The sequence below is a fragment of the Rhinolophus sinicus genome, linkage group LG12 (genome assembly GCF_036562045.2).
Source record: "Rhinolophus sinicus isolate RSC01 linkage group LG12, ASM3656204v1, whole genome shotgun sequence".
Lineage (NCBI taxonomy): Eukaryota > Metazoa > Chordata > Mammalia > Chiroptera > Rhinolophidae > Rhinolophus > Rhinolophus sinicus.
The window spans coordinates 20,126,173-20,145,814 of NC_133761.1; the positions used below are offsets into that span (position 1 = coordinate 20,126,173).

Here is a 19,642-nt window from a genome sequence, read left to right on the forward strand (position 1 = left end):
TACACTCAGGAGCACGTAATAATATATGCTGGAAGCATTAACATTATATCCTGATAGCCTCTTCCTGAAGGACAAGAAAAGCAGATGTTTTTTTTCCCCCCAGTATTTAACACAGTTGATTGTGCATGACTAATTCTTTTGCTAATCTTGTCTGGTGTCAATCTTTTGGTTTTTAGTGGAAGTTTCCTTTGGGGATTTAGCAGCACACATGGCTGACCTGCATGCTTCTTTATCTTCAGGGGTCTAGTAAAATATTAGCACACAAAGCTAAATTGATTTGGAAACATAAGGCACAAAAAGCTGGTTTATGCAAATGTTAGCACTGTATAAAAAAGCCCTTGGACATCATTTAAAGTGCAGCTTCACCTCACTAACTGGCTCACTTTTGCATGGACATTTGCATGGAGACTAAAATTAATCATTTAGAAAAACTTAAGCTTTGCTTGTCCTGGGGCCCTGCATATAAATGTGGGTGTTCTATATCTCTGTTCACCCCTTGTATGACTATGCAGCCAAGTTTTTATTTATCATGCCAAGAGAGAAATTATCCAAAAGAACACAGTATCCAAAACTCATTTACATTTGGCTCTGGACTTACCTTCCCAGTTATAATTGGTTTTAGACTCTGAAAATTAGATTGTATGCCCTAACCACCCGGTAACTGACATCGTGAAAAGTGACCCACTTAAGTGTAGGTGGCAAGGTGTTGGATGAACAATACACAGCTAAAAATACACAGGTGAGCTATGGACTGGTTGAAATTTTTAATAATTGCATTTTTGCTATAGCAACTTCTGTTATATTCGAATCCGATACATGTGTCTTATATTAATGCTTTGTACAAGATCAGTGCTCATATTATCTACAGAAGAAATGAAACACTGTCTACTTTTACATGTACCATAAGACACGGATTAGAGTTATTCATGTTTTCATTTTTCTTTATAACTTTGAATTTTTTAATTTATCAAATAAAACTCTGATTTTGATCAACACATACACAGGTATATAAAAAACACTTTTTGAAATAGGAAGTTGTGTTACAGTTAAAGGACAATCAACACAATTATACAATAACGATCTGCATAATTTCCCATTTGGTTCAGTCTCATTTTAACAAATAATTGAATAATTGTGGATTATACCATCACCAATAAATAAATAAATAAAAATAAATAAATAAATAAATAAATAGTAACAATCATACTAAACCGCCATGAAAATAAAATACATCCTGATCATTACTCTTTAGAATGTACATTCAAGATACAAAAATACAAATATTCATTTAGATTAGAATACATAATAAAACAAAGAAAAATATCATTAAGGGAGCATGTTTAGTCAGTTCATTTAATTTTAGTAAGAATGAATTTCTTGATGCACATGGGAAGCCTGAAATTTTTAATTAAGTGGGAATATTTCAAGATGCTATAAATTTTGTCAACACTGCTATAATATAATCATGAATTTGCATGAGAACATTCTGTTTGTCATATTGCATAATCATTTAAAACTTTAAAAAATCATTATAGTTGAAGTAGGCTGCATATGGGTTCATTATAACTTCATTTTAAAAGACATTTTAGGGATATGTGTGTATGTATTTGTATTTGTGGGAGTGTCTAAAGACACATATTTTACACTACCCTTTTAGGCTAACACCTCAATTGTAAATTTTAAAACTGTTAAAAACTTACTATTTGTATAATAAATACAACATTTATCTGAATTATTTAAATAATTTAAATAATAACTTAAATATTCTCTTTAAGTCCATCTTTTTGAAAAATAATTGAGAGTAATAATACATAAATACTGTAGAATTTTGTAATGATGGTTTTATTTTTATAAATCACTGTAAACTTGTGATTACAATTTACTAATAAAACAAATCTACAATGTAATGTATATTCTATATTCCACTTGTTTACTCAATATGAAATCGTATGCTTTATATTTAACTATTTTTCCTATTGCTTCCTATTTAAATATAGAGAATGGCAAATTGAAATAGAAATTTTCCATAAACATTGTTGTTGTTTTTTAATCAGGTGTCTTTAGCCTAGTCAAGAGGAACTTTTTATAAAAAGTAAAATGGATAATCTATGTCTTTGGTTTGGTTTGGTTTCCTTTGCTCCTTTGGACAGCTTCCATTTCCCCATGTTGTCTCCACCATTGTGTATGGTGTTATACTATATTCTTGATTCTTTTCTCACTTGTGTTTTATATTATACTGCAGTCTGTACAGTGGTTAAAGCAATCCTCTTAGATGGCTTCATTTGAAACTTAGCTCTACCACTTTTTAACTGTGTGATCTTGGGCAAATTACTGACCTGTTAGTGCTCAGTTTGCTATCCTGAAAAACACAAATAATTACTTTATTCTATTTTCCTTATAGAGATATTATTAGGATTCAGTTTGATGATCTGCTTTAAAGGCTTAGGAGAGTGTCTTCATGAACACAATGGATATTTGCCATTATTAACCAAAATCATCTAGTTTATGTTAGTTAACAGTATATCTACTGTTTTATAAATTTTATTGGTTATTAATAGGCTTCAAAGCAAACTGATATTTAAGTATAATAAATTCAAGAGAAGATTGAGACAGAGCTTCTTTTTAAGCAATCATGCACCATTCAACTCTTCAAATTGTACTTGAAGTGCTCTCATAATTTGCCTTTTCACAGCGCTTTTCATGGACTAGGATTTGCTACTATTTTTTCTTACTTTCTATTCTCTTCTTACTACTCTATTTTGTAGCAGAAAATGAGAAACAAGCAGCGGCAGTGAACCTGTCATTTAACTAGTAGAGATGGCAAGAGTGAAATGAAATATATGGGATGAGAGTGCCTTCTCTATCTCCCTGCTGTGACAATTTTGCCAGAGGGAGTAACAAGTCAATTGTGCCATCAACATCCTGGAAACTTCTCCTCACCTACAAAAATAAAATTCCTAGGCTACTGATAAAGAAAACAGAAAATATGTAAGTAAGAGATCGCTGGCAACATTTAAGTCAATAGACATGCACTATCAAGATAATGGTAATTTTACAAATAAGAAACCAGCTTCAAAGAAGTTTATATAAATTGATTTAGCTCACACAATTCGTTAGTGACAGATTTATTCTGAGGTTATTGTGATTCTGGAGCACCAACTTTCCAGCTCAGCATAATACTGCTTGTCATATAATTATTCAAGAAATTTCATGGACACACTGGGGAGTGAAAAATATATTTATCAGATAATATATTATTTAGGTACCTACCACAAGCTAGCCCTGTTCTGGGTACATGGGATAATGCTATGCCTAATGTATTAGTAATGTAGTCAACATGGCATGTCATTTATATTCTACAGGCAAATGAGAAAACAACAATTATTGAATAGTGATATGTTGAATGAAGAAACTATAACAAGGTGATATGATAGAGACTGATGGCGGACTGTTTTAGCTGGTATAGTTTTTAGTTAAGGGAGTTTTGAATGACATCAGGTAGCCAACGTTGGGAAGATATTGGGAAGGAAGACACCACCAGCCTAGGGAATAGTTATAACAAAGGTCCTACAGGTAGAATGAACTTTGTTAAATTTAAGAAAATGGTAAATGAGTACTGTGGCTTGGGTTTATTGAGAGCTCTGTGGATTAAGATCACTTAAGGCCATGGTAAGAACACTGGTTTTATTCCAAATTCAAGAAAATATGTTAGAATGTTACAAACAGGCAAGTGTGAGTAACATTATCCATTTTCCACTTAAAATACTTTTGACTTCCATGTAGAAAAAAACAAAAATAATGGGTCAAGAGAAGAAGGAGGGATTGAAGATGATAGGATATTAATTTGGTCCTACTGATAAATGATGGAGTAGGGATATGGAAATCAACCAAAATATATAGAGAAATAGACAAATATTTATATGTATTTTAAGTTTATAACATAGTGACTGACGCAAAATGAATTCTCAAATACATAACTACGATTAGTTGTATTAAACATCTATCTTCATAGAGTTCAGTGTCTATCTGGAAAGACTTGAGAAATATACATACTGTAAGTTTAATGACTGTTTATTATCATTCTTACAACAGTATTAGACAAAGTCAGAAATGTCTCTTTCTTAATAAAAGGATTTGTACCTACTCCTGAAATAATGCAATCAAGGTGTCAGTAAGCTTGAATTAGAGGAAGAAATTACTCTTATAAGAAATCATTGAAAGTCCACATGAAAACCAGTGATATCCTCCAAAGCCATTCTATTTAGTATCATTTAAGATAGATATTTTGGCTACCCATTAAGTGACAAGCATATTTCTAAGCATGAATATACAATAATGAAAAAGATAGACATTGTTTCTGTGCATACAGGGTTAAAGTCTTGCTGTTTAAATAAGCCTTATTTGCATTCACAGATGCACTCAAATTTAAAATTTTTCATTTTCAAGAAAACTGGGCTCAAGTTCTGTAGTTTTAGAAATCAGAAAACACTGCATGAAATTTGTAAAAATAAACACAGGCATGAATGACTGGCCTATGATGTAGAGCAGGGAGAAAGCCTCTCAAAAATACATAAAATTTAAATCTGAAATTTGGACTTCCTTATTAATGGGTATTTAAAAAGATAATCAACTTGACAAAATAATTTCCAGTAGGATGGACTTCTGATGTTCATAACTAATAGTTCATGTTGCAACAATAAACAAATCTTGACATTATAATTCTCTCATTCGGTAAATATTTATTTCTCATCCATGCAATTTCCATTGGTGACCCATGTTGACCTTGCAGTTTTACTATATGCATTTATTAATATCTTGAGAGGTCTGTGAATTCAGATCATTTAATGCCATGGTGAAGTATGCTGTTCTTACTCCAAATTCAAGGGGAAAAAAAGGAAAACCATTGAAATGTTACAAACAAGGAGGGACTATGTGTGACATGATTGGATTTTCACTTTAAAAAGATACTCTGGTCTTCCCTGTAGAAAATGAACTGTAAAAAGACAAGAGAAGAAGATGGGATTGGAGTCATGGTCTATGTCTTTCCTAGGCAGATAGGCTGTCAATGGATATTTTTAAGGACTATGCTTGGTAATGACTTAAGTGACATTTGCTCAGTTCCCATTGGACAACCATTAGCTGCAAGGCACCATCCTAACTTTCATGGTTGTGGTGATATGCAGTCTTCCTGAGGAATTAGATCAATGAACATATAGTATTGTTTCTGCCTCATAATATTTGCAATCAGAATCTCGGCGGCAAAGTTTCCTCATGTCTAAATGATAGTTATTTCTTCTATTTTACTTATCCTTAGCCATTGCTTCAAACTCTGTTTCTGAAAGTTCTTTCTCCAGACAACAATTAGTAACCCCTCCTATTGAAATGTATACAGTCAATCACTACAAAATGAACAAAGATTTTGGAAAGGATGACTGCTACCCAAACTAGTTAATATGTTTTATTAATATTAAAGATTCCCTTTGCACAGTTGGATGGATGGTGAAGAGGACTTAGCTAACTGACATAGTATGTGGAATCATCAGTATACCTGAAAGATAGTTGAGATAAAGACAGTAGATAATACCACCTGGGAGAAAGTATATGTTGTGAAAAGAAGTGAGAAGTACTGATATTAAAGTAACTGGTAGAATGTGAGGTAAATGGATAAGAGGTTAGGTACAGGGTAATCAGTTAAGTATTTCATGGAAGCCAAAAATGAGGAGCATTCTCAACAGTAACAAGTTAATAATGTCAGATGTCACAGAGAGGCCCAGTTTTTTGTTGTTTGTTTATTTTAATTACTGAAAAAGTTGTGTCTTTTAGGAAGTCATTGGTGAACTTAGGAAAAAAGTTTCAGTAGAGTATGAAGATAAACAAAACTACAGTTAATTGAGGGATGACTGGGAGATAGTAGGTTGGTGCAAAAGTACTTGTGGTTTTTACAATTCTTTTTAACCTTTTAAACTGCGGTTACTTTTGCACCAACCTAATAAGTAGAAACATTAAACAAAGGTAAATTTTCTGAGGCTTTGTAAAGGAAAGAGGAAAATGTTAGGAAAAAATCATTAATAGGTCAAGAAAAGTTTACTTTGCCTTGCTATTTGGCAGTGGAGAATGTTGACTTCATTTGGATTTTTAGGATGGTACTGGAGAGAGATTTATCAGCTTAAGTGACCCCATGTGGAGTTGAGACCTGGAATTAGGCAGAAGATGTGGTCCAGTACCCAAGTGAATGGATTAGCTATTTTGCATGAGTTAGTAGTACAGTGATTCTTGAGTCTAGTTATGCATTATAATCACCTCGGAACTTTATTAAATTTGCATACTATTGATTCCATTATTGACCAGTTAAGTAAGAACCTTGGGGTTAGCACGAGTTATAGGTATTTTTAGGTGCTATCCAGATGTTTCTGATGTTCAGTCTATGTTGGTACTAAAGTGATGGGATTTAGGAAATTTTGAGAGCTATCCTAACATGAACATTCTCACATTTTAAAATGAAATGGCATTAAAGTTTGCCTTCTGAGAGTATAAAGTGTCAAGGGGAATAGGGACTCAAGGAGAACAACAGAAGGTTAAAAATGATGTGTGAACCCAGACAGGGGCTTTATAAAACAGAAAGAACTGAGATGGTTTGTTATTATCTTTACTGAAACTGCAATTCTGAAACTGCAAATGCCCGGGCCCTTCCTGGACATTCTGAATCAGAAATTCTGGAAGTGGGGCTCAGCAGTCGGTGGTTTAACACTCCCTCTGGGTGATTCCCATTCATGCTACATTTCCAGAACTGCTGGCTTGTCCAGCCCTGAATGTCTGGATCAGTCTCAGTCTCTATCAACATCTCAGGGAATGGAGGGAAAGGAAGGCCAGAGCTGACCCATATCTTGGAGATTCAGGGGTCACCTCACAATATGTTTGCTTATTTGAAGGACGTAGGTGTGCTTTTGAGTTATCTCCCTTCTGTTTCATAATGTTTTTGTTTAAAATATAACATATGTACAAAGAAATCGCAACTTACAGGTATGCAGCTTGATGAATGTTTACAAAATGAACACAGCCTTGATTACTAGCACTCAGATCAAGAAGAGAATATTATCAGAAAGTCAGAAATCTCTCGAATATTTTCTCCCAGTCATTACCCTCCTCTGCGTGTCCACACCCCTCTGATTTATAGCACCACAGATATTTTTGCCTATTTTCAACTTTTATACAATGGAATCTTACATAATGTACTCTTCAACAGGTAATATCCTTTGTGAGATTCATCATATTTTTGCATATAGTAATAATTGTATTCATTTCTCATTGAATAATGGTATTACATTATAGGACTAAACCACTATGTATTGATGTGTGATATCTTCGATGAACATATGGGTTCTCTCAGATTTGATTACTATAAATTATGGGTCTATGAACATTCCTATGAATCTTTTGATGCACATATGAGAAAATACATAGTAGTGGAAATACAAAAGTTAATTTATAGGATACGACAGCTTTATTAGACAGCTACTAATGAGTTTTCCAAAGTAGCTGTACTAATTTACAGAGTTACTAGGGGTATATTGTAATTCTAGTTGTTTCATATCCTAGCTAAACATTTATGGTATTGGTCTGTGTCATTTTAAACATCCCAGAGTATGTCTAGTAGAGAATCATTGTGGTTTTAATTTGAATCTTCTGGGTGACTAATGAATTGAGTATCTTTCTTATAAGTCCATTGACTTGGTCCATCCTCCGTTGTAAAATGCCTGTTCTAGTTTTTTATCATTTTTTCTAGTAAGTTGTTTGTCTTTTCCTTAATTATTTGTGTTCTTTATATTTTTTGAATGAGCCCTTATTATCTGTATTGGAAATATCTTCCACTGTGGTCCTGGACACTTTTAGTGAAATCACTTAAGGAATACCATTGCTAATTTTAATGTAATGTACCTATTTAAGAAAACTTTGTCAACCCTAAGGACATGAAGATGTTATATGTCAGAAGCTGTATTGTTTCACTTTTTATATTTAGATACAAGTTTCATCTGGAATTAATGACTATTGTTTATAGATGGATAGCCAATTGACCCAGCATCATTTAATGAAAAGATGTTGTATTTCCACTGTTCCGCAGTGCTGTTTTTGTCATAAATTGAATATTTAAGTGTGTGTGTGTGTGTGTGTGTGTGTGTGTGTATGTGTGTGTGCTGGTCTATATTTACTTTTAATTTCTCATTGTTTTGATTGATGTAGCTTTATAATGCCTTATTAAATTAAATTTACTGGGGTGACATTGGTTAATAAAATTATATAGATTTCAAGTGTACAATTCTATAATAGATCATCTGTATATAACATTGTGTGTTCACCATTCAAAGTCAAAGCTCCTTCCGTCACCGTATATTTGACCCCCTTAGCCCCCTTCTACCTCCCCTCCTTACCCTCTGGAAATCATTAAACTGTTGCCTGTGTCTATGAGTTGTTGTTTCTTTGTCTTGCTCCTTTGTTGCTTTCAGTTTTATAACACACATATAAGTGAAGTCATATGGTTCTTGACTTTTTCTGTTATTTCCCTTGGCATTATAATTTCAAGATCCATCCATATTGTCACAGATGGCACTATTTCATCTTTTCTTATGACTAAGTAATATTCATACGAGTATGTACATCATTGTCTTTATCCAATCATTTATTGAAAGACACTTCGGTTGTTTCCATGTTTTGGCCACCATGAATAATGCTGCAATGAACATGGGGGTACATATATCTTTATGGATAAAGGTTTTCATATTTTCGGGGTAGATACCCAGAGGAGAGATTGCTGAGTCATCTGCTAATTCTATTCTTAACTATTTGAGGAACCTCCATAGTATTTTCCATAGCAGTTTTACCAATTTACATTCCCACCAGCAGTGTATGAGGGTTCCTTATTCTCCACAACTACTCTAACACTTGTTTTACTTGCCTTGTTGTTCGTAACCATTCTACAGGTGCGAGGTGGCATCTCATTGTGGTTTGGATTTGCATTTCCTTAACAGCTAGTGAAGTTGAGCATCTTTTTCTATATATCTTGTCCATTTGAAATCTCTCTCTCCCTCTGATTTATGAGCTCTATAGAGGCAGGGATTATATCCATTTTTTTCATACCATATCTCTATTATTTTTTTAAAAAAAGATGGTCATATAGTAGGGGTTTATATGAATTTATTGAATTAAATGAAATAAATAAATTAGTGAATGTAATTATTTAAACTGGTCATTCTATTAATTAGATCTGTTCTCTGATCTATCTAAGGAGTGGAATAAAAAGAGAATCACAGGGAATACAAGTAGAGATTTACTTAGACTTTCCACATTTCACTGTTTTTATTTCTACATAGTTGCTATTTTATCTTATTAGAAATAATGTTTTAAAATTTTAGTTTCTAATTGTTTAGTGCTGATATATTTTTGTATATTGCCATTGTATTTGATGGTCTTGCTAAATTTACACATTAAGTTGTATATTTTATCTGGTGAGCCTCTTCTAGTGTACCTTCTAATATTCTACATATATGAGTTTGCCATCTGCAAAAAATGAACTTGAACTTCATTGAAGTTGAATATGGAGAAAAAAGGTACAAATTAACTAACTCCTACCTTTTGGGTTCTGAATAGCAATAACATTTTCCAGTTATTCTCCTTTTCATTATCAAGCTTTTGACCTGCCAATAAAATAATTCTTAGTTCTCAGGCAATACCAAAAAAGGTCACAAGCAAGCAATAGCCTGGACTATAGTTTCCAACCCTTGCTTTAAATAGGACATAGTTGTAATATTTGTTATAAAGTCCTTGTCTGCTAATTCTAACATCTCTCTTTTTTTTTCCTTCTGTTTCTATTGACTGAATTTCTTTTGGTACTGTGTTTTATTTTTCTGCTCTTTGATGTGACTAATAATTTTTTACTGGATGTTGAACATTGTGAATTTTAAGTTATTGAGTGTCTGGATTCAGCTATCTTCCTTTAAAGGATGTTGGGCTTTTTTTTCTGGTATACAGTGAAGTGTTTGGTTCAGTTTGTATCTTTTGAGGTTTGTTTTCAAGTTTTGTTAGGGCATTTCTAGAGTAACCTTTACTCTAGGGATAGTTTAGCCCTTCTAGTGAAACACATCTCTTCTGAAATTTCTACCAAATACTCTGATTATTTAAAAAGGACTCTCCACCCTACCTGCAGGAAGTTGAAAATGGCCCAGCCCTGTGTAATTTCTTGGAATCATTCATCTCCCAGTTCCCTAGTTTCTTTCTGCCTGAATTCATGGAATTTTACTTTTTGCATACATTTATTAGTATTTAACAAATACTCATAGGGCCACTATGCAAATTTTTTAAATTGTTTCTCTGCAGAGCTTCCTCTGCTCTCTTTCTTAAGAGTTTCATCTGTCTTACAACTTACAGGCACCTCATGCTCCCTGAACATTGTCTACTCAGTTCAGGTAGAACACCATGTTGTACTTATAATCCCCCTCTCTGGTCTAGGGACATGAATGTGCTTCTAGGCAGAAAGTCAGGCTGTTCTTTGTTGCTCTTTCTTTCTGGGATCACTGGTCTGTATAGCTCTGCTCCAGTGTTTGAAAATGGTTGTACTTTTGCTTTTTTTTTTTTTTTTTTGGAGAAAAGACTGTAAATATCCTCCCTGTTGCTCTGTCACAGCTTCTTCTTGATTTAAAGATTTGTTTTCAAATATTTAAATGATTATGAATGAATGTTTGTATTTTTTTATTTGTAGATGCTGAGAAGTATTTTTAGCTGAATGTAAAAATGAACCACCTAACTAAAATCCACATATTTATTAATTTTTTTCCTCAGTGCATTAACTTACTGTCTCATTTTCCTAACATGTCTCTTATGAAGATACATGTAAATTAACGTGGGCTATTTGCTTGAAAGCATATTTGAGTATTCAGGAATAAACCTTCAACGCTGAGATGCCATTATTCATAGCTTTTTTTCTCTTTCCATGAGGTGTTCATCTGACTGAATGATGAATGTTTTTGCTTTGGGTTGTTATAAATCTGTTTCTCAGATGGATTTAATTTAATCTGTTTTAGTATGAAAAGAGGTGGACTGAGAAATGAAAATTATTAGAATCCTTTAATTTTTCTTCATAATAAAAAAAATCTACTTTAAAACTTGCAACACGATTATTTGCTGTGCCTTGACAAACACAAAATAAAAAATAACAATCTAGATGTGCGGTTTAACTACCCAGTTGCTCTATTTTCTTCTCTTGTAAAGTTTCTCCTTAAACATAAAGTTTCATAAGACTGAACCAATAAATGTGAACAAGGACAGCTACACCAATGAAACTGCTGCCCTCTCTATATAATATAATGGATAATTAATTATTGTGATATTTAATGAGTTTAATAAAGAGGCAGAAAACAAAGATGCCTGTCTTAGGAAGGAACACAAACACCACATATATGGCAATTTTCCTTGAGTGCTGATAGTGCTGATGGAAGGTTGACACTTAGCAAGGGAGATTTTTACAGGTTCTCCTATGATAAAGTTTAAGACTGTATTGAATGCCTAACTTCTGTAATTGATCAATTGTATTCATCTTTCACAATGTATAGTTCTTTCTCTTTTGTGGAAAACCCATTTCCTGTCACCACCATCCACCTTCCATCCCTAAGTTATTGTACAAGAAACTAATAGCACGGCAGAGCACACAGTAAGAGATCAGTGTCTGAAATTCCGTGTTACAGAAAACTGTTCTAGTGGTTTTTGAAGCTGTCTTTTATTTATTTATTTATGTATTTATGTATTTATGTATTTATTTATTTATTTATTTATTTATTTATTTATTTTAACTGCTATGTTTTGGGGCAGTTCCAATTTACAGTATCTTAAATGCAATGTTGATCTCATACCGGAAGCTAAAACAAGGTCAGGTATTTGTTTCAAAAGTAAATAGAATTTAATTCTAGGAAAAATACATCTGTGGGAAAATATTGAACTTTTCCCCTTTATCTTTGCACTTCAATAGAACTAATTTTGGTTTTATTTTGTGATTTTTCTCCCTGCTCTATAGGTAAGGAATTAAAGGAGATTTTTTTTACCAAGTTTACATAAATACAATTATTTTAAACTATGGAAATAATTTTTTGATGAGAATTGTAAATTAAATTAGATTTAATATCATTTTAACTTTAATGGCAATAGTTTTTATCAGTCGATTTGAGTACACTGAGACCTTGAGAGGTAATTGATAAGATTTCTCCCAGATAACTGGAATACATCTCAAGTCCTAAGGATTAATTTTATTTTGATTTTTATTTCTTAAAAGACTACATTGCTCTGCATTGGCTGAATTGGTTGTTTTCTCCATATTTAGCGATAGATTGATTCCAAAAGTTACTCAGCATGAAACTTGCCATCGTCTAGCTTACATAAATGTGCATGAATACACATATGTAAAAAATTAACACACTTTAAATCTTATAACCTGTACACTTTTCTTAATAATAAACTCCACTTGATTGTACTGTATGATCCTTTTAATGTAATGTTGAATTTGGTTTCCTAGTATTTTGCTGAGGATTTTTTCATCTATGTCTATCAGAGTTATAGGCCTGTAATGTGTGTGTGTGTGTGTGTTTTGTTTTTGTTTGTTTGTTTGTTTTGTTTTTGTTTTTCTGAGCTGCCTTTGTCCAGTTTTGTTATCAGGGTAATTCTGGCCTTGTAAAATGAATTTGGAATTATTTCTTCCCCTTCAGTTTTTTGGAATGCATTAACTTTTCTTTAAATGATTGGTAGAATTCACCTGTCAAGCTGTCTATTGCTAGACTTTTGTTTTTTGGTGATTTTTAAATTACTGATTTAATTTACAACTTGTAATTGCTTATTAGGAGTTTTTATTTTTTCTTGATTCAGTCTTTAATGATTGTACCAGAGAACTAGAACAAAGAATCCTAAAATTTATATGGAACCACAAGACACCCAATAGCCAAACAATCTTGAAAAAGAAGAAAAATGTGGAGGTATCACACTCCCTGATTTCAATCTATACAATAAATTTATATTAATAAAAGCAGGATGGTACTGGCATGAAAACAGACACATAGATCAATGGAATAGAATAGATATCCCCAAAATAAACCCACACATACATGGTCAATTAATCTATGACAAAGGAGGCAAGAATATACAATATAGCAAAGACAGTCTCTTCAATAAATGTTGCTGGGAAGACGGGGCAGCCACATGCAAAATAATTGTATTACTGTCTCCACCATATACAAAAATAAAGTCAAAGTGGATGAAAGACTTGATTTTAAGACCTGAAACTCTGAAACTCCCAGAAGAAAACATAGGTAATAAATTCTTTGAAGATACTTTCTTGGATTAGTTTCATCAGGCAAAGACAACAACGAAAAAAAAACCTAAACAGATAGGATTATATCAAACTAAAAAACATTTGCAGCGTGAAGGAAACCATCAAGAAAATAAAAAGGCAAACTACTCAACGGAAGAAGATATTTGCAAACCATATATCCATATATCAATAAGGCATTAATATTCAAAATTTATAAAGGACTTGTACAATTTAATATCAAAAAAACAATAATAAAGAAATTGGCAGAGGACTTGAATAGATATTTTTTCCAAAGAACACGTACAGATGGACAACAGGCATATGAAAAGATACTCAACATCACTAATCATCAAAGAAATGCAAATCAAAACCACTATGAGATATTACCTCATACCTGTCAGAATGGCTATTAGCAAAAAGTCAAAAAATACTAAGTGCTGGTGAGATGTGGAAAAAAGAGAACCCTAGTACACTGTTGTGGGAATGCATTTGGTAAACTTACTATGGAAAACAATATAGAGTCTCCTCAAAAAATTAAAAATAGAGCTACTATGTAATCCAGCAATTCCATTTCAGGGTGTTTATCCAAAGAAAGCAAAAACATGAATTTGAAGAGATAGATGTACCACTGTGTTCATTGTTGCACTATTTACAAGAGCCAAGATATGGAAGCAACCTAAGTGCCCATTGATAGATGAATGGATAAATTGTAGTATGTTCGTACAATTAAATATCACTCAGCCATAAAAATGAAATACTGCCATTTGCAGCAACATGGGTGGACATAGAGGGTATTATGCTAACTGAAATAAGTCAGACAGGGAAAGACATACCATATGATTTTACTTGATGTGGAATCTAGAAAACAAAACAAATGAAGAAGTAAAACAATAGGAGCAGACTAATAAACACAGGAAAGAAACTCATGGTTACCAGAGGAGAAAGAATTTGGGAATGGGATAAAGATGTAAAAACATCCAGTTATAAAATAAAATAAATTATGTAATATAATGTACAACATCGGAATATTGTCAATAATATCGTAATGATATGGTGACAAAGGGTAACGTGACTTATTGTGATCATTTTATAATGCATGTAAATATTGAATCACTATGATGTACATCTGAAATGAATAAGGTATTTTATGCCAATTATACTTCAAGTGAAAAAAATAAAAAATAAAGGTCCTAGCATTGACAGAATTTATACAAACTGCCTTTGACCAGAGACCAGGCAATGTTACTTAGCTGGAAAAGCACAGCGCTGGATTTAAGGGCTTCAGTTTGATCTAATGCTGTCATTCATGTGTTCTAAATCCACTATAGAATACAAATTTTGGTTTAGGTAATACATTCTTTCAAGACTCAATGATTGCAGAAAATGTATTATTTTTGTAAATATTATATTAAATCCAGGCCCTATCACAATGCAAAGGATCTAACATTGAGGTAGGGCCACCTAGCCAAAATGTTGTACATCGAACATGCACTAAAAACAATCTTTACCTGTTTCACAATTCTGTCAGAGACTGATTCTGTGATCATCTCTGTCATAATGAAGACATCAAGCAACAATTCTGAACAGAGAACTTGACACAGTATTTGGCAAGAACATTGGTTTGAATGATGGAAGATATACGTTCACACTCCTTGTTTTCAAGTGCAAGTCAATCAGTTTGGGGTGTTGAAGTTATTTTGCAGTAAAATAGGAATTTCCCTGGAGTGAGCTATTCTGTGAATTGCTCTTCATTTCATGTGTCAGGGGTTTGGGGTGATTTTTCTCTTTTTTAAGTGTAGATTGAGGAACTTCAATAGACCATATAGAGAAATTTATTTGTGTGCCCTGGAGCTTAGAGGACACAGTGTATTATTATTAAAACCATGGTTGAAATGTCTAAATGTATATTGCAAACCCATAGGACTGCATTTAGGAAGAAACTGAATTTCCACAGAGAATGAATATATGGGGAATGTTCCAGATGCAGGAATTTTTGAGGGATTTCTGGCCTGGAATGGTCTTAGATCCTGTGGAAGAGGCTCACCTGGATGCATAAGAAGGTGGAAATAATACCACTCTGTACCTATGGTATGAGGGAGAAATATAAGCATCCATCCAGAGAGACACATTCACCCACAACAAGGGAACTAATCTTTTTCCCTGGAACTATGAGGATTCAGTGATAAGGCTCATGAGCAAAAGAACCATCTTTTTTTAATCATCTGCCAAAGCCCTTGGAATCTGGTGCCAAATCAGTGCCAGGCAAATGGAAGGATTCATGTCCCCTGATCCTTCCTACTTCCAACTTTAGGAGGAATCACAGATTGCTCAGTGAGTAGGGGTGGATGAACAGAAATTCTAGGACAGAAAAATGGAAAGAAGAGCCCTCCGGTCTTCCTTTTGTCTGCCCTGTCTGCCAAACACAAGCTAGGGGGAGTGAAGAGCCTTAACTCAAATGAAATAGTGTGTGTGTGTGTGTGTACATACCCAGGTGCGTACTTATCCAACACTGGACATATTAAATGATGAGTTGAGATTTTTAAATTAAAAATGGAGAATTTTTTGTTCTTGAATCTGAGTGTGAGCTGAAATGTCATGTTCCAGCCTGAGATTTTGATCTAGAGACAGGGAAATAAATAGCTCACAGAGCTGGTTCAAATAGATTGTATACCAGTTACATTACAGGTATATAATAATGTAACATTTTATTTCCAAAGAAATACTCAATCTTGGTGTTGGTACTGAGAAGAAAAAGAGTAGAAGTAATTTATGGTTGGGGAAAGGGGACAGCAAGACATGCTTACCAGAGGCTAAAGTTAAGGTATTGAAAGAAGGCATTGTGTATTCTGGCAGGAAAATTATAGTACTGTATTCACTAGTATAGATGGTACTATTAGTTCATTCTAATTACTCAACAAATTTAAAATAGAGAGGGCATACAATGAAAATAAATCATATTTACAAAGTCTGTGATGAAATTTAAATATCTTTTAAGAGTAATATATTTAGGTTTTCTATTTGTGAATTATGGAGGTAAATATATAAAGAGTGGGGCAGAAAGGATAATGTTACTTGATGCATGCAATGTAGTAATAAAGTTATCCTTAGTACCAAAGTATTTTACTATTCCCTGCGCATCATGGAGTTAAATAAGATGTTGCCCATCTCTATTTATGAAATTTATGGAGTGTTAGTCATTGCATGAAGTAGTATTATTGGTCATTATAGAGCCAGTTTTTTATAATTGGTCATTATAGAGCCAGTTTTTTTTCTCAAACATTTGAATTAGAAGAATTCCCTGAGTGGCTCAAGACAAGAACATAAATTTTGAGGTAATTTATTGCACAAGTCAGCTAGTAACTTACTAACTTGACTAAACAGTGTTGTGACAAGACCAGTTTTATGGCTTCAATTTCTTTATGAAACAAGGGCTTTATCTTACATTTTCGCACTAAACATAGCTGGTTATATAACCCCTCTGTTAGCGTAACTATTGGCCAAATGTAGACTCATGAAAAATTTATTACCCCATTTAGGAAAATGAAAACCATAGGACCAAATGTAAAATTTGTAGAATATTTATTTATAATATTATATATCATATAAATACCTAGAAAATAATATTTAAATTGTCTTATGGAGTCATATGGATTATATTACTAAAGATATATTAGTTACTATATTATTTCTCTTTAATTAAAGTTTCCTGGGTATGTGATATATTTTTATTTAAATTTCATTTCAAGAAATATTTTAAATAGCTTTTGAAACATACCATTGACAAAAGCTACATTACATTCTCCCTTAAATGTTTTCTTTATTTTGTACTTACCTACATTTAAAAAAATAAAAGCAAAGCTCAGCTCTCCTATAAACATGCACAAAATGATTAAAGTTTTCTCATCACAGTCCTTAAGAATGTTTCTTTTGTTTTACTTACTTCGTCAGCTAATCAATGAAAACAAAATCTTGGTTCCATTAACCTGAAATCTAATTGGAGTGTAGATTTTTACTTACTTTCATTGTTATTTCAAGTAATGGTTATAAAATTGTCAAGATATACCAAGGTGCCAAAATAACGTATACAAGTGGACACCTTGGCCAGAGTTGCTCAAATGATAGTTCACCATAATCAGAAGTGTCTGGACACTAATGGTAACCACTCTGAGCACCTCTTGTAATTGCAGAAGTAAAACATGACTTATTTCATCTTTTGTTGTCAGTATATAGTATTACAATTTTTTAAATTAAAGTTTGAGTGACAATTGTTAGTAAAGTTACATAGATTTCAGGTGTATAATTCTGTATTATATCGTCTATAAATCCCATTGTGTGTTCGCCATCCAGAGTCAGTTCTCCTTCCATCACCGTATATTTAATCCCTTTTACCCTCATCTACCACCCTTACCCTCTGGTAACCAATAAATCATTGTCTGTGTCTGTGAGTTTTTGTTTCTCATTTGTTGTCTTGTTCTTTTGTTGTTTTTGGTTTACATACCACACATCCATGAAATCGCATGGTTCTCTTCTTTTTCTGTCTGACTTATGTCATTTAGCATTATAATTTCAAGATACAGTTTTCCTTTCTTAAAATGTGTGTACATTTTTTGGCACCCTCTGTATTTTATGTATGTATATGTGCTTAAATTTTTTCATGTACTTCTCATTTTATTCAATATCTATTAGATAATATGCACTTGGTATCACAACATTTGGACTGTTAGTTTTATCCAAAAATGTTAACATCATTGCCTTTCTCCTAATGACTTACATCTGACCTACTCACATCTCATCCTTGTTTTTCGTTTTTTCTGTTTTAATGAAAGGTTATTGGGGCAACAATGGTTTGTAACATTACATAGGTTTCAAGTGTACAATTCTTGTTTTTAACAGCTGAAGATGCCTGTGGAGGAACAATGAGAGGATCCAGCGGCATCATATCAAGCCCTAGTTTTCCTAATGAGTACCATAACAATGCTGACTGCACTTGGACCATCGTAGCAGAGCCTGGGGACACGATTTCACTCATATTTACTGATTTCCAAATGGAAGAAAAGTATGATTACTTAGAAATAGAAGGTTCTGAACCACCTACAATATGGTAAGTAGATAGTTTCCATTAACCTAGAATTGGCATCATTGCCTGAGGCACACTGGGGATCAAAGAACAGCTGTATGGGGACCTTTAAAGGTTTAAATATTTCAAAGAACTTACGGTTAACAGGAAAATTATAAGTGGCAGCTGTCAGAGCTAAGGATCATTTTGAAGATAGGGTACTAATATATGAAATCAACTGGAGCTTTGAAAGATGGATCTTTCCATCAGTATTTCTTTATTACTCCCACAAAGAAAAGTAATGTGACTTAATCAAAACGTGTGTAAGGAAATAAGTGGTTGCTAAGGTAATGTATAGTTTTGTTCCTTAGCATGCTGGTCCATACTTGATGGTTCTTTTCAAGTGAATTGAATAAGTCCTGGAAGTAATTTGGATTTCTTTTTGTAGATAGATCTTTTATGTACTCTGTTACCTGCAGGGAAAATTTAAACACTATGATCTGGGGGAGTATGGTCTCTTTCTTTAGAGACTCAAGACACGTTTTCCTGAACACTGCTGAGTTTTCAGAACATACTTTTAGGGTATAATATTTTTTAAAGAACATATCTCTTTATGATATTTTAAAATTTGCACTGGTATTATTGAAGTGCAAAGTAGATTCTGAGTTAGTAACTGAGTGAAGAATGATGAGATTGGTGAAGGGAAGCAATAGATAAACACTAGGCTAAGAAGGGCCTTTTAAACCATGTAAAGGATTTGATAAGAAAAGTGGAGATTTATTAAACTGTTTTATGAAAAACAATTACATGAAGAGGTTTGAATTCTCAAATGATTACTCTTACTGAAGTGTAAAGATTGATTTTTAAGTGGTGCTCCATTATTTGTGGGAAGATCGCTTAAGAGGTGATTGCTTTAATCCAAGAAAAAAAATCATTGTAGCTAGGATTAGGATGGTATTGATGGAGATAAAGAAGTAGAATGAGTTGAGAGATATTTAGGAATTATAATGAAAAAGATTCTGTAGTGGATTGAGGAGTGATAAAATAGGTAGTGCTCAGATAAAACACTTTCTGACTTGCAAAAATTGATAAAGGCAGTAGAGATATTGGAAGATATTGAATGAAGGTCAAATTTGCAGTGGAGATGCTATGGATATTGTAATTTATTTTATACTATGTTTGAAATATCTTTGAGACATGACATTGAAGCTATTTAATAAATAACTATATCTGTCGATATGATT

The 19,642-nt window shown here is 33.0% G+C and overlaps 1 protein-coding gene across 6 annotated transcripts in view; it reads left to right on the plus strand.

Moving 5' to 3' along the window:
- The window catches only part of CSMD3 (CUB and Sushi multiple domains 3), a 1,090,811-nt gene that overhangs the window by 284,849 nt on the left and 786,320 nt on the right, over window positions 1–19,642 (plus strand). For all 6 annotated transcript variants that reach the window (XM_074316364.1, XM_074316366.1, XM_074316365.1 and 3 more), the window contains exon 5: window positions 18,236–18,443. In XM_074316364.1, the coding sequence (XP_074172465.1) occupies window positions 18,236–18,443 (208 nt within the window). The remainder of the gene's footprint in view (window positions 1–18,235; window positions 18,444–19,642) is intronic.